The sequence below is a fragment of the Syngnathus floridae genome, chromosome 3, assembly GCF_059516105.1.
Source record: "Syngnathus floridae isolate MCC-2025c chromosome 3, RoL_Sflo_1.0, whole genome shotgun sequence".
Taxonomy (NCBI): Eukaryota; Metazoa; Chordata; class Actinopteri; order Syngnathiformes; family Syngnathidae; genus Syngnathus; species Syngnathus floridae.
The window spans coordinates 20,039,182-20,065,169 of record NC_142415.1 but is presented as its reverse complement, the minus strand read 5'-3'; the positions used below and the strand labels follow the sequence as shown (position 1 = coordinate 20,065,169).

General features: G+C 45.8%; 3 protein-coding genes across 4 annotated transcripts in view; 2 read left to right on the top strand and 1 right to left on the bottom strand.

Annotated features, from left to right (window-relative positions):
* The first annotated feature begins 64 nt into the window (after window positions 1–64).
* Window positions 65–11,730, top strand: cdh15 (cadherin 15, type 1, M-cadherin (myotubule)). 2 transcript variants are annotated; one of them, XM_088371222.1, is made up of 16 exons: window positions 65–245; window positions 760–1,130; window positions 3,820–3,963; window positions 4,035–4,190; window positions 4,516–4,660; window positions 4,743–4,924; window positions 4,988–5,116; window positions 5,201–5,383; window positions 5,768–6,012; window positions 6,082–6,218; window positions 6,298–6,528; window positions 6,593–6,832; window positions 6,919–7,067; window positions 7,307–7,489; window positions 7,646–7,855; window positions 10,968–11,730. In XM_088371222.1, the coding sequence occupies exons 2-15, from the start codon at window positions 1,080–1,082 to the stop codon at window positions 7,844–7,846; spliced, it is 2,376 nt and encodes a 791-aa protein (XP_088227348.1). In that variant the 5' UTR covers window positions 65–245; window positions 760–1,079; the 3' UTR covers window positions 7,847–7,855; window positions 10,968–11,730. The 2 variants fall into 2 exon arrangements, with proteins under 2 accessions (XP_088227348.1, XP_088227347.1); XM_088371221.1 differs by lacking the exon at window positions 10,968–11,730 and having other exon boundaries at window positions 760–856; window positions 938–1,130; window positions 7,646–8,342.
* On the bottom strand, window positions 8,465–13,020 carry spg7 (SPG7 matrix AAA peptidase subunit, paraplegin). Its single transcript, XM_088371220.1, has 17 exons — window positions 12,693–13,020; window positions 12,376–12,478; window positions 12,207–12,296; window positions 11,887–12,128; window positions 11,662–11,801; window positions 11,459–11,561; window positions 11,265–11,390; window positions 11,022–11,184; window positions 10,464–10,637; window positions 10,272–10,396; window positions 10,098–10,200; window positions 9,922–10,032; window positions 9,717–9,832; window positions 9,482–9,638; window positions 9,253–9,416; window positions 9,060–9,137; window positions 8,465–8,969 (listed from the first exon to the last, which is right to left on the bottom strand). The coding sequence occupies exons 1-17, from the start codon at window positions 12,894–12,896 to the stop codon at window positions 8,778–8,780; spliced, it is 2,391 nt and encodes a 796-aa protein (XP_088227346.1). The 5' UTR covers window positions 12,897–13,020; the 3' UTR covers window positions 8,465–8,777.
* Window positions 13,021–14,423: 1,403 nt separating this feature from the next.
* Window positions 14,424–25,988, top strand: part of ankrd11 (ankyrin repeat domain 11) — a 45,950-nt gene continuing 34,385 nt past the window's right edge. Inside the window, exons 1-2 of the mRNA XM_088370087.1 lie at window positions 14,424–14,871; window positions 24,560–24,646. The gene's annotated coding sequence lies outside the window, so the exon portion shown is untranslated. The remainder of the gene's footprint in view (window positions 14,872–24,559; window positions 24,647–25,988) is intronic.

Sequence of the window (25,988 nt, the reverse complement as noted above, 5' to 3'; positions counted from 1 at the left end):
CATCTACTTGGTGCAGCATCTGAAATCAATTAGCATTCAGAAGGTGATAAAGGAGTGGCGAGGAAGGGTGAGGCCTGCTGACATGGCATGACCTTGTTGGAGTTGCGGAACCACAATGTCGGGTGCGTCTCATTACATTTGAATTATGCAAAGTGCGACACAATTTTGGAACTCACTTGAACATGCTGTATGAACTCTGAACCTGGCGCTGAGCGTGTGCGTGGATAAGGAAGAGAAACACGAAGGCAAGTCTTGCCAACTGCATGCTTCTAAAATGACGGAGACAGGTGGTGGGTGCTCAAATCTCCCCTTCTGAACCCCAACACGTGTTTCTTTCAACTTCTTTTCATGGTGTCACCCGTTTGTTTAGCTTCCATCCTTGCTGGCCAGACATCTCATTGTTAAAATTGTTTTATTTTGGAGAGGGGTCAGGTAAAAGGTGATTTAGCAGGGCCAGAACGTGTATGTTTCTTTTCAAAGAGAGGCCACTTCACCCCTAAATCCTCTGAATATCCAGAACAACCTTTGACCTTTGAGCTGAACTGCTATGACGGCCTTGAAGAGTGTTTGAATGTTGAGTTCGGGCCACAAACCATCCCAGTGCCAAAAACACGTCCCTCAGAAGCATTTTTGTTCACTTTTCATTCTTTAAGTGTCAGCCACCTCCAAAAAAAAAAAAAATCATTAATCATGATGTCGGACGGTCTCCGAGACAAACGCGTTAAGCATGTTAAGCGAAAAAATGTCTCTTTCTGTCAGGCACCGCCGTTTTGTTTTGGTGTAAAGACGAGCAGACCGACTTAGTGCCAGCAGCTGCCCCACTTCTCTCTCCAACTGTCTGTGGGTCGCCAAGACTGTGAGTGACGACGGCACATGTACATGGGAGGGCCGCTGATGAAATTCTAACCCCTGCCCCGCGACGTGAGACCCAACCCAGATGCTGCTCGGAAAGAGGAAGCAGCGTCAGGAAAGAAGGAGGGCAGGCAACTTTTAGGGTTGCAGAACCTCGCTCGCTCACTCGCGCGTGTTCAGAGTGGCTCGGGAAGTCGGCTTGATCTCGGAGGAGGTCCGTGTTGAGGATGGCCAGGAGGATGTTGATAGCCTGTGTGCTGGCTGCTGTGATTTGTCAGGTAAATGAAATCATTATTTGAGCGAGACTCGTTGGAGTGTTTTGTCAAAATACTTGCCTAAATTCTACAGATGGGCTACTTTTTAAGATTCAGAATTCAACCTATGCTTCGTGTCCCATCCCGGTCTGATTATGGTTCTAGGGAATGGCCTTCAGCTGCCCCGGCCGGCGTCTGTTTTATACAGTTTATATTTGTCGGCAGCCAATTTTCACTCACCGTGCAATCAGAGGTTGAAGTTGATGTAAACATTTTGAGCCGGTTTGGAGAGAGGATGGCTCCAGATGTGCACGTTCGGGGGCCAGCACCTGTCAAGCGACGCCATTATGAGAACGGATGGCTGACGTGTTGCCAACGCCACCCGCGGCCATCATTAGTCAGTCTTTCTCCATGTTTGGAAAAGAGACGGAGCCCAAGTTGGTCTAGTGAGTGAGTTTACCTCCGGTGGGATCTTTCAAAATGATAATTTGTAAACTGAATATAAACAGCCTCTACATTTCTGCGACTTATAGTCCGGAAAATACGGTAATTTGAGTTCATTGGAAATTCCAAAAGGTTCTTTGATTTGAAACTTAAAAAAAAATGTACAAAATGGAGCAGCTGAATATAATTTGTGTATTTTACACGTGTCACCCGATAGCTGATTCGGGGCCGGCCGGCTGTTATTATCCGAGAGGTGTTGAGGCGGGCTGCTGGATGTTTGGGCAACAGTCGGGCGGCAGCAGCTGTTCCCAGATGCATACGCCACGCCATTTGTCCCGCTCTGTCATCCCCCTTTGCGGAAAGAGGAGCGGCTCGCTTCCGGACCATAAAATCGGGTACAAATCAAGAGTGCAACGGCCAGCTGGCGCCGAGATCTCACTCATCGGAAACAATCGGTCAAAAGCTTAGCGGCCCGACGACAAAACAGAAATAAACCGTGTTGACTTTGCATTCTTTTCCAAGGTGAAAAGAAATCAGACATCCAATCAGTCCGTTTTTCGGAAACCGAAGAAGACTCGACTCACAATCTCTTATTCTTTAACTTTGTAACATTTGCGCCGAGGAGGCAAACGTATACCAGAAATAGCGTGGCCGTGCTGTGACACAGCAAAGAACCGAGGCGGGGACACTGTGACCTGGGGTCACCTGTGCGACCTCCAGGCTTGAGCTCAAAGACACTTCATGGCATGGGCTCCGCTGAAAAGCTCAGCTTGCAAACTTGTTCTTCAGTGGTGGAGAACAATGGCTGGATTGTGCTTGATATTAAAATCTTTGCATTGACAAACGGAATTTGAATTGATCATTTTGGCTATCAAACGTTCCCGATTGCAGTCGGGACCGTGACCACTTAATAGTGTCGCCAAAACAAGCTGTCTGTACTTCTATGAGGGCCCAGGGTCAAAGGTCAGCTTGTTAAGGTACCTGGGAAAAGCTTCTAAAAGCGTTCGAGGGTGTGCGGCGTCATCACTCAACCCGTCAGAAAAGGCAGCCGTTGGGCTAATTGGTAACGGGACCCTTGTCTGGTAAAACCATTAGAAAAGTGCCGGCGACTGGAAAGTATCCAAACGGCAGTCGTCGAAAGGTCGTTCCGCTGAGACCAGAGCGAACGTTATGAATGGGGCGGGAAAGTTGAGCGAAACAGCAGACCGATTTCAAACTCACATTTTTAATCTTCTTGACTGCTTTGATTCTTTGTTGGTTTTTGACTCTTACGGCATATGACACCTTCCAGATTGTTTGTTTGAAAGTTTTCCACAGAGGTTGACCCAAAAGCCCATTCATCAGCCGTAACTCACAATAAAGAAGGCAAGCTTGAGGAATCGAGCAGCAGCTTGCTGCAGATGGCGCTCGGGACGAATTTGCCAACACCTACGGAATGCCTGTGTAAACATGCAAGTGGGAGTGTGTGTGTGCTGATGAAGGCCACAAATAGATGAGCGTGGCTGCGGATGCCGGCCATCGCAGGCGTTCCACTCGGAATAGCAATCGGGGAGGGGGATGAGACCAAAAAGACATTTCGAAATAACAGAAACTAAAGATATTCATGCTTTTTTCCTCATGGTAAAAAGTTTTTATTTATTTATTTATTTACTCATGTATTTATTTATTTATTCAGTGTTTCTTTTTTTATTATTAATTTATTAATTTATTAATTCATTTACTGACTGACTTATTTATCTAAATGCCTTCGTATGTTTGTCGGTATAGTCGCCGAGTTAGAAAGAGGAAATGAGCAAACGAATTGGCACGCACGAAGCAGCCACTTTCGAACATATGGCGAGTCATGTCGGATTTCCCACAGAGACGATGTGAATAGATGATTTTTGCGTGGGTGGCCGTTTGGCGTCAGCGTGAGAAACTCTCCGTGCGAGCACGTCGGATGAATTCCGAGCACACGGCGCATCCGTAAGGTGACCCCGAAGTCCCAGTCAGGTGCGGGGCTGAGCATAAAGGGGAATTTAGGAGACGGGAATGTGGCTGGGCTGGGAAAGCGGAGGAACTCAAGCCATAGCGGACAGCTGCTGTTGCTGCCTTTTGTGTCGATGTGGAGAACCAAACGCCTGCGTGGTGACTCTTTGCGTTTCCCCATTCCAAAATGAATTCTAGAGCCTCTTCAAAGGCTGCTGGATTAGCCAGTGAAACCTGAACTTCTTCTGCCTCCCGACAAATTTGCCAGCATGCCAACGGCCCGACCGCTGTTTTCGCACAGGTGCGGAGTGCTCAACATGTTCGGGAGATCCACCCGTGGAGGAGCCAAGGCAAAGGAGCCGTGGTCAGGGTGAAGAGAGACTGGATCATCCCTCCGATTCGAGTTCTGGAAAACAGCAAGCAGGTCCCGGAAAACTTGGTCCAGGTAAAAGTTTCCACAGTGGCTCAAATCACAACTCACAACGAACCCTAACACCATCTCCTCTCTCCGACCAGATCAAGTCGGACAAAATCTTCACAGGCGAGGTGATCTATAAGTTGGAAGGCCCGGGCGTGGATCAGCCACCCAAGAATTTCTTTGAGATTGATGATAAGTCAGGAGTCATCAGAAGCAAGCGTCCGCTGGACAGAGAGAAGTACAGAAGCTTTAGCGTAAGGACATATATCACCCCCACATTTTTACTGTGAGGTCACAAAGGCGTGTTTTGATGAGTCTTTGGCAGCTTCTTGTCATCTTCCCACGAAACATATGCGCCTCAGGTCAGCTTTTTAAGGACTTTACAGTCATCAAGAGACCCACTTTGCAATGTTTTGGACAAGATGGCCATGATGTATTTCACAATGTCTAACTAAACATCCTTCACGCATTTCCTCCCACTTAATCCATGACTCAGAGACTGTCATTCTTGGGATGTTCCTTTGCAAAAGTGTGACAAATCTCAAATAAAATGTATTTATTTTTTCTTCCGATGTGTAGTTGAAAGCTTTTGCGCTGTCATCCAGTGGAGAGAGACTGGAGAACCCAACCACCATTGAAATTGTAGTACTGGACCAGAATGACAACAGACCGGCCTTCACCCAGAAACAGTTCACCGGGGCCGTCTCGGAGTTCTCCGTGCCGGGTACAATCCACGTGACATCAGTAAAAAAACAAATTAATCGGAAAGTCCAATCGAGTAATGGTCTAAAAATGTCACCGAACAGGCACATCGGTCATGTCGGTGTCAGCCACGGATGCGGACGACCCGCTGACGGAAAACGCCTTTCTCAGCTACTCCATCATTGGCCAAGAGAGCATCCCAGCCAACGCCATTACCAAGACCATGTTTGGTATCAACAACGAGACGGGAACCATCTACACCAGAGACGTGGGCCTTGACAGAGAGGTAAGACACGAGACATCAAAAGTTCTCATCCGTTGAATCCTAATGTCCTCGTCCCACCTGCAGGTGGTCAAGACCTTCAGGTTAATGTTACAAGTGGCTGACATGGGCGGCATGGGGCTGACGAGCGAAGGTGTGGCCATTATCCACGTGTCCGATATCAACAACCACGCGCCGCAGTTCCACCCCAGCTCGGTGAGGCAAGCCCGATTTGATGTTGAGGACAATCGGGAAGTGATGCAAGAAGTCGTCTACAGCTATTTGTATTTATCCATCCAGTACGCCATGACGGCAGTAGAGAACAGAATCAACGTCGAGATCGGACGTGTCAACGTGACGGACGGTGACGATCGCGGGACGGGAAACTGGAAGGCCAAATATTTCATCTCCAACGACCCTGACAAGAACTTTGCCGTCACGACGGACAGCGCCACCAACCAGGGCATTCTGATGGCGGTCAAGGTAAGTGGACATCATTCAAATACCAGACGTTTACATTTTTTCACAAAAATCAACTCGATTGAAATATTATTTATCCTGCATATCATTCCAAATCCCCAGAAAAATATCTGGCCAACTCGCACTGGGGCAGTTAAGCACATGTACGGTATGCCATCTAGTGGTGATTGGTGATACTACAATTTAAAATTACAGCGTATATTCACAGATTATTTTCTCTTTTTTACTCCAATATTTTTTCACAATTTGGATTTTGAGCGTTTTTTTCAGGATATGGGGTTTGTGAATAAATAAATAAATAATTTAAAAAATTAAATAAATAAATAGTCAAGGGATTTTAATTGAATTATGACTGTGATTTATTTTATTTTTTTTCTTTGTCTGCAGCCACTGGATTACGAGGCCCAGAAGGAGCACATTCTCTTTATGACCGTGGAGAATGTGAATCCTCTGAGCGACAAGGCTCCCAACTTGCCAGCGAGCAGCGCCATCGTGGTGGTGACGGTCGTCAACGAGAACGAAGCGCCGCATTTCAGGGAGGACCCCATACGCATTGTCGTTCCTGAATCGGTGGCTCCTGGAACGCTCCTGAAAAGCAACATTGCGTTTGACCCCGATCATTCTGACCTGAGGTATCAAGGCGTCGTTTTCTCATTTCATACACTCAATTGTGAGCGTGAAGATGGCTGCTGTTCCGGCAGGTACGAGATCAGCAGAGATCCTGAGAGGTGGCTAACCATCGACAAACATACAGGAGACATTTCTGCAAAGAGAACCTTCAACATGCGATCGCAGCACGTTCAAAACAACATCTACGTGGCCACCGTCAAGGTGACAGGTCAGTCCCAATGGTCGATCCCGCCTTGTGATAGTCTCCATTTGTTGCTCAGCCATGTGGCGCTCCTTCACCTGCGCAGATGCTGGCGGCGTGTCCACCACAGCCAGCGTGGCCATCACGTTGAAGGAAACCAACGACTTTCCCCCGACACCCTTCCCGCTCAGCGGCGTCGTGTGCAGGGATGCGAGAAAGACGGCCTCCGGGTTGCTGCTGACCGCTGTGGACCACGACCTCCCTCCACACGCGGCGCCGTTCATCTTTGAAATGATGGACGATGTGTCAATCAACTGGACTGTCATCCAAGTCAATGGTAGGATGAGACTAGAAGAATAACGCCAAACATTGGCCAATGAATGTTTCCACCCTGACTTCAGACACGCACGCAAAGCTGCGGCCTCTCGTCGACTTGGAGGACGGAGAATACACGGTCACGTTGTTGGTGTCGGATTCTGGAACGCCGCGCTTCAGCTCTTACGCGGACATCAACGTGACGGTGTGTCTCTGCGACTCGCACGGAGACTGCAAATCTGAGGCGGGCGCCGTCTTCGCCTCCAGCGCGGGGATCAGCTTCACGGCGCTTATTATTATCATGGCCGCTATCGGCCTTCTTCTACGTGAGTCACATTTTCAACCTCCAAACTGCCATTTTAAAAGGACAAGGAAAAAATGGCTTGCACTTTTGAACATTTGAACTTTCCAGTGTTGCTGCTCTTGGCTGTGGCGCTAAAGTCGTGCGGCAGACGGCATGGTATCAAGAAAGGAACCGGTCTGCTTGTGGCCGATTCGGAAGACGACATCAGGGACAATGTCCTCAACTACGACGAACAAGGAGGCGGTGAGGAAGATGAGGTAAGGCCTCACCACGGATGAGATGTTTATAGTAACACAACTGATCCAGATGTTAGTTTCATCATTCAAATCCAAACTGGAATCATGTTCGTTATTCACACCGTTCATTTGCCAATGACTTCATGGATTTGAATCCTTACATGACGTATGGCAAAAAAGTGACAGCTGAAGACAAGAATGAATAAATACATATATAAATAAATAAATAAATAAATAAATATGAATGACCATCCTCGCAGAACGCCTTTAACATCGACCTGTTGTGGAATCCTCTGGACGCCCCCGTGACCCCGGCGCCGTATTACCCCGTCGCCCGAGGCAAGCAGCCCGTCAGGAGGGATGCGCCGTACGACCTGCCTTCTCCCGCCTACCCTCGGAGGCCCCCGGCGGATCCCGCTGACATCCAGGACTACATCACTGACGTAAGATGTTTACCGAACCAACCAATCTGGAGTGTAATAAAAGTCCGCCGCATCTATAATGACAACAAAAACAGATGGGCGGATGTTGAACTACGCCACATTTTGGCACACAGAAGAATGTCCGCTTGACGGCCATGTTTTCTTTCCGGGCCTCAGGGTCTGGAGGCGGCAGACAAGGATCCGAACGTGCCGCCGTACGACACAGCCCTGATCTATGACTACGAGGGCGAGGGCTCCCTGGCGGGCAGCCTCAGCTCCATTGCGTCGGCAAGCTCGGACGAGGACCAGGACTACGACTACCTCAACGACTGGGGGCCCCGCTTTCAGAAACTGGCCAACATGTATGACCCACGTTAGGTGGGAAGGGTGAGTCAACACGGCTCCGTGCTTTTACTGTTTCATTGGACAAGATGAGATCTTCTCCATCACTGTGCGCCAAAAGGCGTTTTACCGCAGCACTGCTCTTAAACTGATTTGTGAGATGTTTGTGAATATTTGAAAGGGTGCAGAGGGAAAAAAACAAGTAGGAGCTCAACATGTTCAAAAGAGGGATTTGATTTTAGCCAAACTTGGATTGCTTGGGACGTGCGACTTTTTTTTATATTATTATTTTATAAAATGAATTTGTTACTGATGTTTATTTGTTTGATCATAACACCTCCATTCCAGCATATGTTAGACTTCTGAGGCAAAATATCACTAAACAAAACAAATACAGACGCACAGAATTTGTCAAAGAAAATAGCTGGCTGAGCCGAATGATGTCATTAATGCAGTACAAAGAATGTAGAACTTATTTTCATATTCCTAAGGGCACAACTTCAATAAAACTTGGCTCAAATATAACAATTAGAATGTCGCGTTTCAATTTAAAGTTAGAGCTTGAGAAGATGGAGGATTTTAGCGCCCTCTACAGGACATAAAAGTCATTGTGGTGCTGTAATTGGGTGGGAAACAATTGCTGCAGTTCTTCCACTCATTGCATCTCTTTTTATTTTTATGCTTTAGTTGAACAGCATACATTGTCCAAAAAGGCCAAACAAGTATTTTAGCGTATCACACAAAATGAGTTACAAACTCCACTGAAAAGTTGCTCTAAAGTTTCAAGCAAACTTCCAAAAGCTTTTCTTTCACTTGAAACATTTAAGTTTCTGACAGATCTCTGACCTTGAGTACAGTTTGCATCCAAATACTATTTGCAGAATAGCTCGGATGGATTTGCTACAATTGTGCACACCCAACGATAAAAAAAAACAAAAACAAGGCAGCAGCGAGTCTGGTGCCCACTTCAAGCCATCTCGGGATTCAAGTCGCGTGCGGGTGGCGGTGTTTCGTCCTCGCCCGTGTCTTGCTTGTCCCTCTGAGCTTCCACCCAGCTCTGCGGAGCGATCATCTTCTTTGGCCCGTGGGGGGGCGGACCCAGCAAAGCCTCAATGTCGTCATAGTTCACCACCTCCCGCTCTAACAGAGCATTGGCCAACTGCAAAGAATACAATGCGGATAAATCTAAACAATGTCAAGTTCAGAATTGCGCAGATGAGACAGGACAAAAAAAGAAGAGGGAGCAAACCAATGTCAACTTGTCTCTGTTGTCCAGTAGTAGCTTCTCTGTATGCCGGTAGGCGCGGGCGATTAACATCTTAGCCTCCTGAAAGCACAAATTTATGGGAGGAATCATTCTAAACACGAATATTTTGAAGAATTCTAATCAAGACAACAGTCTCCAAACATGGTGTAGGAGAAATGGAAAATTCAGAACGTACCAGGTCCATCTGCTGCTGGAGCCCTTGGCTGAAGGGTCGGCGCCCGATGGCACCCTGCTCCTCCGTTTCGGGGAAGGACACCTGGCCGACGCTGGTGCACATGCCGTACTGCTTCACCATTGAGTAGGCCACGCGGGTCACCTTGCGCAGGTCGTCCTGAGCTCCTGCACAATAACTTAGAATGTAGAAGAACCAAAAAAAAATTGGACACCGCTGAGTGTGTGTGTACCTGTTGTAACCTTGTTGAAGGTAATGGCTTCCGCAGCTCGTCCTCCTAGAGCCATGCACATGCGCTCAAACAGCTGCTCCTCGGTGAACAGGTACTGGTCACGAGGCAAGATCTGGGCGAATCCCAGGGCCGCATTTGTCCGAGGTGCAATAGACACCTAAAGCAAGCAAAAAAAAAAGGGATTTCTGAGGCTTTTTTGAGGAGCACTTGAGTTGGACTCAAAATAATGATGAACCTTCATGACGGCCTCCGTGTGCTCAAGCAGCCACCCGACCAGCGCGTGCCCCGATTCGTGGAAGGCGACCACTCGCTGTTCCTCTTTGGAGAGGATCTTACTCTTCTTCACGCTCCCTAAAAATACACGTTTGAATTGGTCGTCGACTTTTCCCGTATGACAAAAAAAATACCGTATGGACAAAAGCAAGTCGAGTCAACTGCACCTGCAATGACTCGCTCCACCGCATACTCGAAGTTAAACGTGTCGATTGATTTGTGGCCCTCTCTGGCAGCATGCAGGGCAGCTTCGTTACATATGTTGGCAATATCGGCACCTGTGGACAAAAATCATTTTAGAACGCAGCATGTAAACGCCGAACGTTTTGCACGCATGATGTACCGCTAAAGCCAGGCGTGAGCTCAGCCAGGCGCAAGGAGTAGAAGCCGGCTGGTTGAGTAAGCTTCAGGATCTTCAGATGCTGTTCGAAGACTTCCATCCGTTCCTGAGAAAATCAAACTTTTGGATTTAGGCTTCAAGATCGTTTTGAAGAATTCGTTTATCGCCGCCTTTCACCTGCAAGGTGGGAAGATCGATGAAGATGTGGCGGTCCAATCTGCCAGGTCTCATCAGAGCGTTGTCCAAGATGTCCGCTCTGTTTGTGGAGGCGAGGACAATCACATGGTCAGTTGTTCCCATTCCTGGGGGAGAAAAACATTTGGAGTCGTTCCTCTGGGAAGACAAGAAGCTTTCGATGGCACAGCTTACCGTCCATCTCAACCAGCAACTGGTTGAGGGTCTGCTCCTCCTCCGTATTGGAGAAGCCGGACATGTTGGTTGAGCGCTTCTTTCCCACGGCGTCAATCTCGTCGATGTAGACGATGCAGGGTGCCCGGCCACGAGCCTCCTTGAACAGGCTCCTCACCCTGGCGGCACCCAGACCTAAAAACATTTTTCATTCATTTGATTTTTTTTTTTTTTTTTTAATTTATCTATTTTTCTTTCTTATGCAAAGCATGTAGGTCAGAACCCCTCTCTCTATGAAACGGTTAGTGGCGGAAAAAAAATTGAGAACCACTGCCCTAAATCAATCAAGGGAAGAATTAAAACCATGCGTTTCCAACATCTGTCCAGCAGAGGGCGTTCTAACCACATTGCTTAAAACAAATTTAAAATGATCAATGGCAATTTATTTTAGTTAGAAGTGAAATCTAGAATACTCACTCTGTTTCTCTCTCCAAAAATGTTACCATATTTTTTATTGCAACGCAGCATAAGACTTTTCGTCAACAATGGCAGCAGAAATACGAGTGGAGCATACTGTACCTCCAATGACCTCCACAAATTCTGAGCCAGCCATTGCCAGGAATGGGACCTGCGCCTCTGTGGCAACGGCCTTTGCCAACAGCGTTTTTCCACAGCCCGGGGGGCCTAGCAACAATGCTCCCTTTGGTACCTTGGCTCCCAGGAGGAGGTATCGTTCGGGATTCTCAAGAAAACACAACATGATGACACTGTCAATTTCGGTTTGATCTGCCAGACACGACCGTAACGAGCCCCGCTTCTCACTTTGAGGTAGTCAACAAATTCTTTCACTTCCATCTTTGCCTCGTGCATGCCTGCCACATCTTTGAAGCTCACACCTTTCCCCGACTTGCCGTCCACGATGGTGAATTTGGCCATCTTGAGCTGATTCTGTCAAGCAAGTGTACTTCTTCAAACAACGACGAACAAAGAGAAAAGTTTGACTTTTGCTCACTTACAAATGCACTGAAGCCTCCTTCTCTGCCACCCATGCCTGCCAGACGGAAGATGTACCAGAGAATAGCCACGCCGATTGCCGCCATCCCAAGAGCATACAAAGCGCTGCAAAGAAACATGAAGAGCCACCATACAAATGATTCGGAAACTTTCATCCCATCATACCTTGCAAACTGTTTTCTTTAGATAAAAAAAGGCGACTTACTTTCCAAAGAATCCAGTGCGTTTGTAGGACACCGGTATCCGATCCTTTATATCAATATGCAGCTCCTCCTCAGCGGCCCTCAGCTTCTCCTCAAATTTGTCTATGTTGGCGACTTGCATTCTATACATGAGCGCAAGCCTCTAAAAAGACGCATGAAACGAGGAAGAATTAGTCATGAAAATTCACTCGGCCATATTTGTTTAAAGGAATCAGCGGTTAGCGTACAGGTCTGCCAAAGATGACTGCACCGGGGTGAAGGTAGATTTCCACAATGTCGCTTTCAGGAACCACCTGCACCCGTGACACCTCTCCCTTCGCTAACATCTCATTGACAAAATCATTCCAAGAGATGTTCCCGCCGCTAGTGTTGATAGAGTTTAGTAGGCTCATGATGAGCGCTATTATGAAGAGGGTCCGCAGGCGCTCTCGGTACATCTGATCCTCCTGCTCGCGCCGTTTCTTTTCCTCTGAGAAGCACATTTGTGGAGATAGTGAAATGCATGAGGAGGAAAATGGTATTGTGTTTGTACTCCTTGTACTTTTACCTTCATCTTCCTCCGGCTTTTTCCCTTTTGGTTCATTCTTTTTATCTGATGTTTGTTTAGACTGAGATGTACTGAAGTAGGACGTTGCCCCTGGAATAAAATGGTGTTATCTGTGAAATATGGCTGCATTGGAAGAGCTTATTGTAGAGCTCCATAAAAATAAGATTACCTAATAAATTGACTAAACCCACTGGGTTTTCAAGAAGGTTGTTCCACACTAATTTTTTGCTGAGTCCCGCCAACGTGGGGGTCAATGGTTTGAAGAGAATACTCTGGAACAGACATTCAGAAGGTGAGAAAACATCTGATGTGGAAAATTGTGTTTTATTGTGACAGCCATGATTTACAGCGGTATTGTCTATATATGGGGGGCGGTACTAATTCTGCCATAGACAGAAATACACAAAGCTGGTTAGTTTTATGTCCTTTAGTTGAAATACATTGTAATAACCATATGAACATAAAGCATGCGATATTGTTTCTTACTTTGATTAGTTTTTCAGGTTGTCCAGTTAGAGTCTTCTCGGACATTGCATATAACATCTTTCGTAAGCGCACATTGTTGACAGTGACGCTGGCCGTCGCCCTGTTGGCTAATATGTGACAGTTTCGCCTTGACCACGTCCATGCTAAGCCTCCTGGATATTTCTTGCAAAGACGAACATGATGCTGCAACAACGACGCCGCCATAACGTCGATCTGCACCGAATTATTGAATATACATTGCTGTTTGATTTCAGATTAGCCTTCACGTTTATTTACTAACAACGATCGGAGCTAGCTTGCAATGTTGTGTGACGCACTTCCCGGAAATGTTACACAAGTACACTCCAAACAAAGCAATATGCATTGAATTGGGTTTTATTCTACCAGGAATGTGTAATGGGAAAATTCTTATTTAAATTTGTATTTGCACTCGTGTTGAATTCGATTTTAATGTAAAGTTGTTGAGTTCAAGAGTGTTGAGCTGCGCACCCATTTACGCAGCCTGCTTGAAATACGACCACTAAAATATTTGTGTAGTTTAAAAACTAATGAGAAATAATAATTATAAAGAAAAAATGTGAATCTATAGAGCCAAGTTATTAACCATCTAGCGTTATGAACTGTCGTGACTACTCGTTTAAAAAAAGCAATGCTTGCATATAAAGGGGGAAAATATTTCTGTTGGTTAAAATATAATAATGCCCAGTTTTTATTTCGTCAAAACGAGTTGTGGTCGGTGACCGTCCGTGTGTTTTTAGTGTGGACACTATTTTATGATACTGTACTTTGAGCAACTCCAGCAGGGTGCGCTTCTCGTCAAGTTATGCTTATCTGCCGTGCGTCTTGCGTAACGACACACGGGTCTCGAACTTTCCAGAGAGTTCTTTTTTTAATGACACGCTCATCTACTTTAAATTTGCTATGGCAATATACAGATATGTTTTTAATGTATAGATAGACTATCAAAAACAATCGCACGAAATGAGGTCAGTTATAGTTGGGATTGACATACATAATAACCAATAAGATCGCGGCACTTTCCCGACCAATTGGAAACCTTGTTCTATTGACGCTCGTCTCCACTTGACTGCTGGGTGCGCCCGGTTTGTTTACCAGTCCTGCCCGATATATTTTCAACGACTGTCTTCTGTTGACCTAACATGTGAGAATATTTGCTAATGCATCATAAATTAACATTTTATCTCATCATTTATTTTCCAAATTTTGTGACCAACCTGTGAGATGCATACAGTGTAACATGTGTACGAAAACCTGCACATAACATTTGATATGAGTGCAGTTTAACACTATTTGTAGTATTCTTAATTACGCACGCCCGCATATTTAACCGTGAATAGATACAAAATATGTAAATGAAAAAATGCACGTCCTGGCTGAAAATACATGTTTTAAATAAAGAATGATCAAATGCGCACATTTAGAAATATGGTTCCTTTATTTAAAATGAGGTTTTCCAAACGTAAACATGTTTTCGAGAAAAAATAAATCGAACGCACCCGATGTCTGTTCTCCATTTCTTTGATTGGTCTTCGGTTGCAACAGTAGCGCGGGCTCTGGGCCTGAAACTCCGAGCGGAATCGGCCATGTTGGGGCATTTCTTGTACATCTACAAGAGCCGCGCGATCCGTTCCAGATCCAAAATGGAGGCGGTTTCATCGGGCGCGGAGGCGTTTTCGACCAATCACAGGGCGGCTTTCATTCCCCCAAGCGTTTCCGTCCTGCACCTCGAAGTCGAAGGCCGCTTGGAAAACGCTCGAATGGGTTCGCTGATGACTTTAACGAAACATTCCGTGCTATTTTGATGGGTTTTCTTCAGCCAATCAATTCCGCCGTTACACAAGTGGACTGATAAAGATTTGCACTCGGAGGTGAAGAAGAATTTGCTGGGTTGCAACCGTGTTTTTTGTGGATATTGGAGTCGTCTTTCCTCTGTCGTCTTCTTGTTGGTGTGTATGGTTTTAACAGGCTAGCGCTAGCCTCGTTTGCTGGGCTGCTTTTAGCTGCTGCCGCTGCCATGGTCCTTGCAAGTCTATGCGGATGTCTCCGAGACAGTTTGTGCTAAAACGAACTCGACAAATGGGAACATCTAGCATTGGCTGAACACACCGTGGCATTAAATAAAGATTCCGTTCACACTTTGAAGGAAATCCCAAATTAGGTAAGTCGCACTTTCTTGGTTCACACGGTCAGCGCGGTATCACCAACAAACTGGCGATTGCTGTATTGTGTTGTAATCTGCTCTGTTGTGACTAGCAACAAATGTCGACTTCTAATGTCGCCGTTTGTTCATGTTTTGAGCACAAATGGCTTAAAAGTATCCAATTTTAAGCCATCGATATGATTTAATTTCTGTATTTTAAATGGTTGCATTTATCGTGGTCTTTCTGGTTAATGACAGGCTGTTTTTTTACCCCCAATAAAAACCGCCGTGAACTATCTCGATATGATTGCGTTGTTGTGTAAACGTCGTGTTTTGCATGCTCACAAGATTGTCTGAAATGGAAATATATCCCGTGCAGTAATATTCTGCAGTATTCGTTCAAGGTGGCACATTTCTTGCAAGAATGTGGAGCGTGTTTTTGGCGTTCGTTGCTATTGGCCTACGCCAGGACCTCTTCGCTCCCTCTTAACTGTTATTTTGTGTCACAGGCGCACACTTTAAGCTTCCCTGTTCTCCATTTAGTTACTAAACACGTAGAGCTTGCCATCAATGGAACGTGTCCACAAAGAAATATTCCAGTCCTAGTAAACTGTGTACATAATAGTAAGACGTTGTAGTGTGTGTTTGAGTCTATATCTGTCGTATTTGTGCTTAACGTGGAGGAGCTGTGTTGTGCGTGTTGAAATTTAATGGAAAGGAAAGGAGAGTCTCAACATGGTGGGTTTGTGGCTGAGCAGTCAAGCAAGCTCTCGTCTTTGGTGCAGGACCAATGGCGAGGAAAACACTGCAGTGCTGCTGCTGCTGCCTCTGCTGCTGCTATTTTCCACCAAGATGGTCTGTGGGGCTCGTTGGCTTCATGGTGACTATGCTGACTCATTTTGCAGTGCCCTCAGCTGAATACTTTCACTTTGTGTATCTGAGCTTCGATAGCACCGATACACGCTAAAAATACGATGGATCCTCTTTGGGTGTGTTCTTCAACAGTTCCTCACATACTTGCTACGTTTGAAACCCGGGCAAGTGTTAGTATGGAATTTCTTGCAAATTTCTGAAACCCACCCGCAATGTTGTTTGGAAAAGCTTATATCTTGCGCATATTCAACTTTTGATCTGGTCTTATAGTTGCGGTTTGTGTGTGCTTTCAGATTTGGCGCATGGATCAAAGTCCACTGCAACTCGAGGGAGTCGAACCCACTTTTTTGTTTATTGTGGGCGTTGCTTTGTTTTAATGAGCGTCCGGACCCAGTGTGCTTTTGGAACGGCACGACAGGAAGGCTCTGCAGCGTGCCATTAAAAGTGCTTCTCGTGAGCAAATGACGTCACGAGCTGTCAGCCACGCTGTGCACTATTTTTCTTTTGGAATCCTGCTCGCTTCAAAGTTTACACCGTGATATATACCTACAGCCACTTAACGAGTCAAATGCACATTTGCGGCGTTTTGTGGGAGTCGGAAGATTGTTCTTGACGATTCACGTCTGAACGGCGATGTTTGTTATCATGCTGGCCTGAGAACAAGCCGAAAAATTGCGTCTGGTTCATTCCAGCGCGATCGAAATCTCGCTGTTAGGACCTTGTGGTCACACCGTGATGCGCTTCCTTTGTACATCTTGCATTTTTGACTGTGGTGTTGAGAGCCGAGGCATGTCGCTACAACTTGTGCAACAACTCTGGCTGCTTTCCGTCCGCAGGCTCTCCCCTCCCCCCTGTGCTAAGCGTGTGGTCCTTTTGAGTAAACAAGTATAGCGACTCCTCTTTCGTAGCTCCGTCTGTGCTTCGGCGCCGCAAGTTGCCATGTTTCTTTCTGTTCTCAATCCCCGCAGACCCTCAAATGGATCTGGAACCCTTTTGTCATCCAGCCGACTATTCCGCTTCTCCCTCCTGTATGGTTGAAGTGAAACAGAGCAAAATGGCGGGCCTCAATCCTGTGGCTTCTCTCGGGACCGCAGAACATCATACTGGGCTTAAGGACGTCCCATTGGTGGACTCTGTTGTGAACCCATCTTTGGGTTGTGCCTGCATGTCGGTCCTCTGCTGGACCATCACATATTTCCTCATAGCCAAGAGGATTTCACATCCAAAGGAAACGTTTGGCATGTTGCTGCTTCTCCAGAATGCTTTGCAGACTTGGCAGGGCATTTTGTGATTCTCAGCCTGGAAAGGGAAACATCAAGGTTACCTTGCCGGGTTGCAGCTATCAAATCATGCGGGACTGTGATTTTACTACTGAAACTGATCAGATAGTGACAGTTTAATACAGTAGAGTTAAAAATGTGCAGTTTTGTCTGATTTAATACCAGTGATGAATATGCAAGAAAAAGTAACACATTTATTTCACTTGGTTCAGTTGTAGAGCACCCTAACTTTTGGACTCGGTTGCTAACACTGGTTAGCCGAGACGCTGCCACAGTGCTCAGTCAGCTTAGTCATATTAGCCGTGGACAGGTTTGGTGGTCCATATAGTCGTGACTAGTCGATTAATCTTGGCAACCCTAATCCCAAACCCGTGTTTATCCCGTGGTTTGGCCATTTGGTCATCCAATCAGCCCAAGAGGACTTTGACTCCCTGGCCTGATCGCTGCCACGGCTGGAACAGACAGAACGCAAATGTCCGGCCAAGATTCAAACATTTGCAAGGGCACAAAAATAAGAGAGATGAGAATAGCCGTTAGCCTCTCTGTCATTGGCTATTCTGATCGCCGCTAGTCTTAGAAAATTCATATCGGCCCTAGTTTGGAATGACGGCGGCCAAAGTCAGCCTGCCCGTTGTCTTTGGCAAAATGTAAAGTGCACATCATAAAAGTTGTTTGATACAACCCGCGCTCACATCGCAACGCTCGTGTCGCTTTACGACACTGAAAACGACACTTGCGGCTTTACGACACTGCCGCCGTCCGTGTGTGCGGTCGCCCGCCCGCAAGCGACAAATGATTGAATGAAGTCAACAAACGTGCGCAGGACTCCCGCCAATTCCAAATAGTCACAGGAAATGGAATGGTGAGTTGTCATTTTTATCTTAGTCTCGCTTCTCCCTTCCTTTGCAAAAGCCTTTGTGGTGTTTATTTTTAAATTTGAAAAGAAAATTGAGCGATGTGTGCGTCTAACTGAAACGCCGCATCATAGACAGACATATTGATCCTGAGAAAAAATGACCTAGTCTGACTTTATTGCTAAATATATGCACACGAGTGTTTGTGGTCACTTAATGTGGCTCTTCTCCACGTGACTAATAAATGTCGTAAGAATGCGTTCAACTATTGTTTTGACGCAGCGTGACTCAGTTGAATCGTCCGTATCCGACTTTCGCTTCTCTCCAGGGTGCAGCATTTTTCGAATCTCAGAATTGGTTAAAAAGACGACGACGGTATGCCAAACCATGCGCCTGCACACCGGGCGTCTTGTGTCTTATCTGGAAGCCTACTTTGAAGGCTTCTTTTGAATTTGGGTTGAGACGGCCGAGTCTGCGCCGGTTACGGTAGTAAACATTTGCGTACGTGGCTGTGTTAGCGCACAGATTGAATGCACAAAAAAGGGGAAATCCCTCGTGTCATTTTGCAAGACGTACGACAAGTCTTAACCTTTTCCATCCTCAATAATGTCTTCTTGTGGAATGGCCAAAATATCATTGAGGAAAAAAAATGGAAAGCAGCCCCTGCAGCTAGCTCCAAAGTGAGCAGGATGTTGCAGTGGCGGGGGATGGTCCACTTGTTGTGGCCTGGGTGAATCTCAATCATCAAGGCCCTTTATTGGGGCTGGCCTTTTGATGGGCCAGCTGCAGCCATTCATCTGGCCATTTACATTGAAATGCAACAACAGGAAGGGGGAAGGAGAGCCTGGAGGAGGCGTTTGTGTGTGCTTGCTTACTTGCGCTCCTTGGATGCGAGGGAAATGCAAAGACATTCCTAAATAGCAGAGAGAGGAGGTCCATCGCTTGGTGCTTCCACTTGCTCACATGTCTAGCCACCTATTTTTTTTTTCCCAGGCCCATTGTGGGGCAGTATACGTTAAGCATAACAAAGGATCTAAGCAGGCTTTTTGACCGGTGCGTGCTTTTGCAGACGTCCGCTCTTTTCTGTCTTTACGGCCCGGCCTGGCCCGGCCCGGCCGGTGGCTATAAAGACCCCGTCCCGTGATTGGCGTCACTCTCCTACTTTAACAACACTCGCTCGTGCTGCTTTTTGCGGTTTGCAATGTTATTTTCTAATGACGGACCATTTCCGTTTATGAAGCCGCTGTTGACTGGAGTCTCAGCTTTTGTTCCCGTTTTGCTGTAGTAATAAATCTGTTCTTGCAAAGGTGTAAGTTGCATCCTTACAAAAAAAAAAAAGGCGAGTTTTTCACTTCTATTTCTGGGGTCAGGACAATTTTCTCATGGGTCAAGACCTCCGGGCCAACCATTTAAGGAGACAGAGAAGACGACTGAACAGAATAGGTATATGTCGCTGAAGTGTAAAAAAATGAATTATCTCTAAATTGTCCTCCAAATGTTGTCAGGCAAAACTTCAACTCCTTTACTGTTGAATTTGTAACTCAGCCAATCAGAATGATCCCTGACAGGTAAACAACTTCACTTTATTCCTGCCACACAAGATCTTTCTCGCCGACCGCTCGGCATGCCGAGGCTTGTACAACTGCTCCCTTTCTGTGCTTGGAAAGCTTCCAAAAGATCTTGTGTGTAAAAAAAAAGTTTTCTAAGAAGGCTGTGATAAGTAGTGATGAATGGTTTCCTGGAATTGCTGGTGGTTTTCCCAACGTGTAGAAGTTTTACATATGTTGTAATGTGTGTAGCTGTGTCAGTCACTTGGCGGTAAATATTATTTGTAGAAACGGCAGCCAGCAGTCTGTTATGGGTTTAGAGCAGTTTTATGAAAATACATACAGGTCTGAATGAGACGTACATTTTTCAGATAATCTTAATTATCAGGCTTTTGAGGAAACTGCTTGCTTGCCTGGAAACTTTGTATTTCATCAATAGCAGTTGTGTACTGGTGGGACAAGACTGCAGGTTTTTTCCCCAAGCTAAAGATGGCTATTAATATAAAGTATTCAAAGTTCCAAGTCATGGAAGATGTCTTTATTTTGGAAGTTCTCATTTTTTGTCATGGGACTTTGTTTCTAAGAAATTAGATATTTTTGCAAGGCTTCTGTTTTGATTCAAATGGCGCACTCGTGTTGGTAGGCCAACGAATGAATCGAACGTAGCTTGAATCAGAAAGGCTCGACGTTGCTGACGATTTCTTGTTTGGTTGAACGCAATCCACTCAAACGATCTGAACGTTGGAGAGCTTTGACTCCAATCTTGTGGTTTCTGTTTTGATTCCAACGACACACTCGCATTACTAGCCCAACAAATGACTCGGTCCTGACCTACGACGTTGCTGACAATTTCTTGTTTCTTTGAACGCAATCCACTCGAACGTTGGAGAGCTTTGACTCGTCTGTGAATAAACATGCTGCGTCCTTCCTCTGCCAGCCTTTATTTACAGCCTTTCTGGAAAGGATTATTTTGGTTAGTGCAGGTGTGGTAATGGCAGGCTTCACACGGTAGTTAAGTAGACACACACACGCATATGCAAACATTTCCCTAAGAGCCATATCTGCTCTGTTTCATCATATCAGCCCGTGGTTGTCCCCCATAGATGTTTTGTGTGCGCTTCCTTTTGGTTTCGCTGGCTTACCTTGACGCCGGTTCATTCCCACTCCGGACCGGCCCTCCTCGGTTTTGCACATCCGAACAGTAGCCGAGGGTCGTCAGGAAGTTCTGTTTGCAGGAAGCCAAGGGCGTTGTACCTAACTGCCTCGTTTCCTCTTCAGACACAAATCATTTGAAATGATTGTAGCGCTCCGGCAGATTCTCCGTTTTTACGCATATGATCTACAACGCTTGGAATATGATTTAGATTTTTTAGGGAGGGGTGCCGGGCCAAGGTTCCAAAAGGAACAAAATTGCTAAGCAACAGGATTTTTTCCCTCACTTTAGTAGCACAGCTTTCAGCAAAGTTAACAGTTGCAATCTGTATTTTAAAATCCATTTTGACACAATATTTTGCCTTGGACTGAAAATGAAAATATCGGTCCTCCTCCTTGACTACTAATATACATCGGCCCTAAAAACCAGATCTTAATATCTGTAATTTAGACCCAATCCAGTTTTTTGTCGTAAGATCATGTGACCGACCGCAAGTGTTGGCTTCAGCCTCTCGCATTTATTTCGCTGGTCGCTCCGAACGATCGACAAACACGACAAAGGTAAACGAAGGATGTGAAAGTTGATTTGTTCGACGTAGTTTCATGTGCGCCTCAGTCAAAACAAACAAGTGACGGCATCTATCACATCTGCTGCAAGGTGTTTATCTCTTCATCAGCTGATAACTGGCTGCTCTTTTTACACACGACTATCTTACATAATATTATTCTTTCCATCTATGTATTGGAGCTGAATTCTGGACGTGGTTCAGAAAAGTGCGTGTTTTGTGGGTGGGCGTGTGTGTGTGCGTGTGAGAGCGAGTGAAAGAAGGAGAGGAAGCGACAGCTGGTCTGAGAAAGCCGCGCGCTGCTGCATATTTCTCGATAAATCATCGACGTTTACATGCAGTCAGTAACGCTTTCAAAATCCGAATATCGGCAATATTCGGGTTTTTAAAGTAAATGGGCACGGAAAACAGTGGCCTTTTTCCTGTTTTGAAAATTCCGACAAAGGCACAATCCAACTATACGAGCGAGGTGAGAGAAATTGCAGGAAGTACTTGTTTGATCAAAATGAATCATCGCTAGATTCCTCGAATACAATAATAATAATCGATAGCTGCACGGCTACTTGAAAGCAATGCTAACTGTCACACAAACAGAGCCCCCGGCGACAAATCTCCACGGACTCTTTATCCATTTATGAAGACGTTTGCCTGTAAATAATGAATATCAGCGGTGCCTTGAGATATGATTTGCATGTAACGACTTCAAATCAACAGCGCTGGTGTTTAAAGGAGAATGGTGTTGATGACTCAATCGTTAGCACGCGGCGATTTATTTTCGACTTCTCGCGTGCCAAGCGTGTTGGGATTTGCATAGCTCCAACTTGCTACATGTGTCCAATGTGATTTGAAATGTCACGTCGGCGGCCATTCTGCGACGCATCAGCTCATGTGCATCTGGATAACGATTTCATATTTGTCCCTCGAGGGCTTCGGTTGGGGATGAGCGTCCTTGAGCCTGCACGCGGGTTTCTTTTTCAAGGAGGGCGCCCCAATACCTCGATTGTGGAAAATCTGGCGTACTTTGCAGATCGAAGATGATGACGCACGGTGCACGCTTTACTTTTGATGGCTTGTGTTTGAAGACACCTCTTTGATTTTTTTTTTTTTTTTTTGAATGAGATATTTTTCTCCCCATCAGTCGTCCTGTGAGCTTGTTACCTTGACAACGGCAGAACATTTTTATCAAGGGCTGTGTGTTCCTTCTCGTACGCCTCCATTCACGTCTCCACCTTCATTAAATATCGTCTTTCTACTTTTCTGGTCTATTGTTCAATGCCGTTTCTATCATCGGTGTTGTTTTTTGACTGCTTTCTCTGCTCGCCGCAATACGACCACATTAGTGGATCACTGTCGCACCCCCCCCCCTGAAAAATTGCTGCTTTATTTTTTCTGTTAAGATACAGAACAAATGAGCAGTTGCCAGATCCAAATGATTCATCGCTTTTTATCGACTGCCATTCTCACCTTCTGCGCAAATGGATGCCAAATGCTGCATTTTTTTTTTTATTTTATTTTTTTTTTTTTTGAGAGCAGGAGAAGGGATCACTGTGCAGTGGTTCCCGCCCGCTGAAGTCAGACCTCATCAATAATGTAGATGTTTTTGTACAAGAGATGTGTGGTGTGCCTGTCTTTTTCTGTAATCTTCGCCGGCCCCCAACCCCCGCCAGTGTCGGCTTTCCACGTCGGTGTTTGTGCATTCAAGAGCAGATGACTAAATCTAATTAGCGGCCATATTACAATAAGATGGGATACCTGACGCTCGGCAAAGTCGGGCTGTTGTGCGGAGCCGTCCATCGGTGCCTTCCAAATGGATATTTTCTGCTTGGATTCACCAGCACGTCAACGCAGAGATGTTTTTACCTTTTATAGACGCTTTGTGGTAACTGACAAAAAGTGCAAACTTTTTTTTGCTCTTTTGCTCGATTGATGTGTTTTGTTTTGGTGGTCGTTAGTTGAACTTCCACCCGAGAGGACGAAAATGATCCAAATTTCAGCAAAATATGCTTGATAACTTTAATATGCATCAAATTGGTGCAGCATGACTGAATCGTTTTCTCTGCTCAACTCTGCGTGCATTGCAATTTTACAACTTTTAGAAACGTCATCAGAGTAGAAAACCGATTTGTTTTGCCTAGCTCGAAGCGCTACCAGTTTAAAGAACATTTTGAGGAGCTTATTTAACATGACAGTTGACTGTTCGCGAGTTGTATTTTTCCAATTATTTTTTTCCAACGACCATACTGAACCGTACAATGGGCTCGTATGATGCCATGCTTGTTAAGACCAAAACGTGGCAATGAAAATAAATATTTTCCAAAGTTTAAAGCTGCTATGGTGTTTCATTTTGAAGCCTCTTTTTTTAAGGGGGTGCTCTGCGTTCCTTAGTTGGCCGACATCTCCTTTTGTCGTGGGGGAGGGCCGTTGTGCTTCCTGGATGGATTATTACAATCCGTCAATCCTCCGCTTCCCGCTGGGAACCCACAACAGGTCCCACTCCAGTAAAAACACAATAGCCATCTATCATCCTCCGTGCCATGTAGGCCAGCCATCCCATTCAGGTCTGGCCCTAATCCTGCCCCCCCAACCTGCTACTCTGCCTTTCTACTCCAATGCCTGTTTAACGATATTTAAAGTGACAGAAAGGCCACCCGCTTGCTTGTTTGTTTACTTTTTTTACTTGTGTGTTTTGTAGAAATTCTCAACCGTATCCTTCTACCTTGGAAATCTCCGTTTGCAGGATAGCGCTTTGTAAACGCTTTGTCGTTTCAAGCGGCGTTCACCTCAACTCGTGGCGAGAACAATTGTGGGCTCAAATGGACGAGGCAGCGCTGCACTGACTGGAATGTTAGCAGTTTAGCCCAACACTGGGCCTCTGTTAAATATGCTCCCATGTCCCGCCTCCTAAATCCCGATAAACCCGTGTTGCCATAGTTGGAAGGGAACGGGGAAAGCGTGGCTATCCAGAAATTTTGGAAACACAAGCCTTGGCTTGCTCTTGTTGTTATTTTTCCTCCACACTCCACGTCGGATTGTGTCGTGCAAGTCCAACTCAGGTGTGTGTTGGGTGAAATTACCATAAAAATGTGCGGTGACTAAATCGCAGACTCAGCACTCTTTAGCGCATGCAAACAAAACATTGCTCATCATCATAAATATTTAACATGATATTCTTTTGGTCATTTTTGGGCTAATGTATGCACTTAGTGGTTAATTTCCGTTTTTGGGCTGTGTTGTGCGTGATTGCTGCTGTATTTTTTTAGACACGATCTGCTAATTTGCTGTTGGAGACAACTTGTGTCGTGATTCGGCGTTGTACAAATAACATTGAGTGCTGAGTGAGATGAGCGAGATTGCATATTGCCCGAGGCTTTGTTTGCTTTACCTCATTAATCACGCTTTCTTTTTTCTCTCTCTCTCTTGTTGTCATGTTTCAGGCACTGTGGACACCCCAAGATTCTCTGGTGCTTCTCTTTTTGGATTTTAGCGCGCTGACATTTTCTTCTCCCACAACCATGGAATCGGTATGTTGACAAGCAACTTCTTTTTCCAAAGTTTTAGACATGTGGATTTAAAATAGGAGACTTTCTTTTGGTTGATTTTCTCTCAAAAGCACTTTGTTTATATTTATGTAGTTATTTATTTTTATTTTGAAAGACTCACCCTACCATCTATGTGAATATGGGTCGCAACCGCAAGGCCCGTCCGGTGTGAATGTCGCGTTTGCCATTCCGCTGTGCATGTTTTATTTTTATTTTTGCTATAAATCAGCCCTCAGGGTGACTCAACAAAATGAAAAGTGGATGTGATTGTGCTACTGAGAAAGTAGAGAGCTTGGAAAGTTTTGCGGTCACGGCGGCATCCCGTGAGCTCGCTGCTGGGGCCGGTCGCATGCCGTCATGTGTTATTTTCATTCAATGTTGTCTTTTGAGGAGCTATAATTTCTGTGCCGCAGGCGGGCCGGAGTTCCCTTTTTATCGGCCGCTAAGATGCAGCCCGCTTATCAGCCGCTGCCGGTTCTCATGACAGTTTGTCGCAGATTGGCGAAGGAATGTAAACTCTTCAGAAAACGGCAGAGATCCATCCGGCGGCGTGGCGGTCGGCCGTGTCTCGGCATGCTAACCCGCGTCGGCAGCGCCGTTGTATTTTGTATGACATCACCGCAGACAGTTTCGCAGTTTATTTGGGTACGATAAATATTTGCTGCCGTTTATTCACGTGCTGCGAGACGTTTCTCCTGAAAGCACATTAGCGCCGTCGGAATGTCTGCATTAAGATCAGAGCTTAGTGCCCGCTGAACTTGCGCCTCGCTGTCCATTGTCAGAGGTCGTGTCGGTGCGAAAGAAAAATAGGTCACTCGCTCGCTACTGCACGACGAGCTGGCGTTGCAAGCAAATAAATCCCCTCCAGGCTACCAGATGTATTTCACACACTAATCACCCCATCGGCCATGGAGGAGGACATGAGCGTGATTTTCTGTAGAAATCAACTTGTAAGGTTGCTCATTGTCAGAATATATGTGAATTAAAAAAATTGCTGGACAGACCGTTACACCAGCAGCTTCTCTCTTTGCATACATCATCTCTCGTCATTCTCGTCGACATTGCAGCAGAAAGAGCTCCTTTGCTTCTGCTTCTGTTTACCTCCCTGAGCTGCCTATATCTGCTTACTGTCAGTGGAAACCAAGGAAACTGATCACAAAGCTTATTATGGGTGCCAGGAGTGGAATACACACTGTGCCTGTGGGCACGCAGGCACACACACACACACACATGCAGGGCCATGCGCCACCCTCCTCCAGCTCCTCATGTGATGCCAGTCACATGGTTTCCAGGCAAGCAGCTCAGTAAATCAGAGTCGGCCTTT

Excerpts from the sequence above, each read along its gene's own strand:
- spg7 (XM_088371220.1), bottom strand. The coding sequence starts at position 12,896 with ATGGCGGCGTCGTTGTTGCAGCATCATGTTCGTCTTTGCAAGAAATAT. Across the intron at positions 11,391-11,458 it reads AAGGAGGCTTCAGTGCATTT|AATCAGCTCAAGATGGCCAA; the intron begins GTAAGTGAGCAA and ends CTTGCTTGACAG. Across the intron at positions 11,185-11,264 it reads AATTTGTTGACTACCTCAAA|AATCCCGAACGATACCTCCT; the intron begins GTGAGAAGCGGG and ends TGTTTTCTTGAG.
- cdh15 (XM_088371222.1), top strand. The coding sequence starts at position 1,080 with ATGGCCAGGAGGATGTTGATAGCCTGTGTGCTGGCTGCTGTGATTTGT. Across the intron at positions 3,964-4,034 it reads TCCCGGAAAACTTGGTCCAG|ATCAAGTCGGACAAAATCTT; the intron begins GTAAAAGTTTCC and ends CTCTCCGACCAG. Across the intron at positions 4,925-4,987 it reads ACGTGGGCCTTGACAGAGAG|GTGGTCAAGACCTTCAGGTT; the intron begins GTAAGACACGAG and ends TCCCACCTGCAG.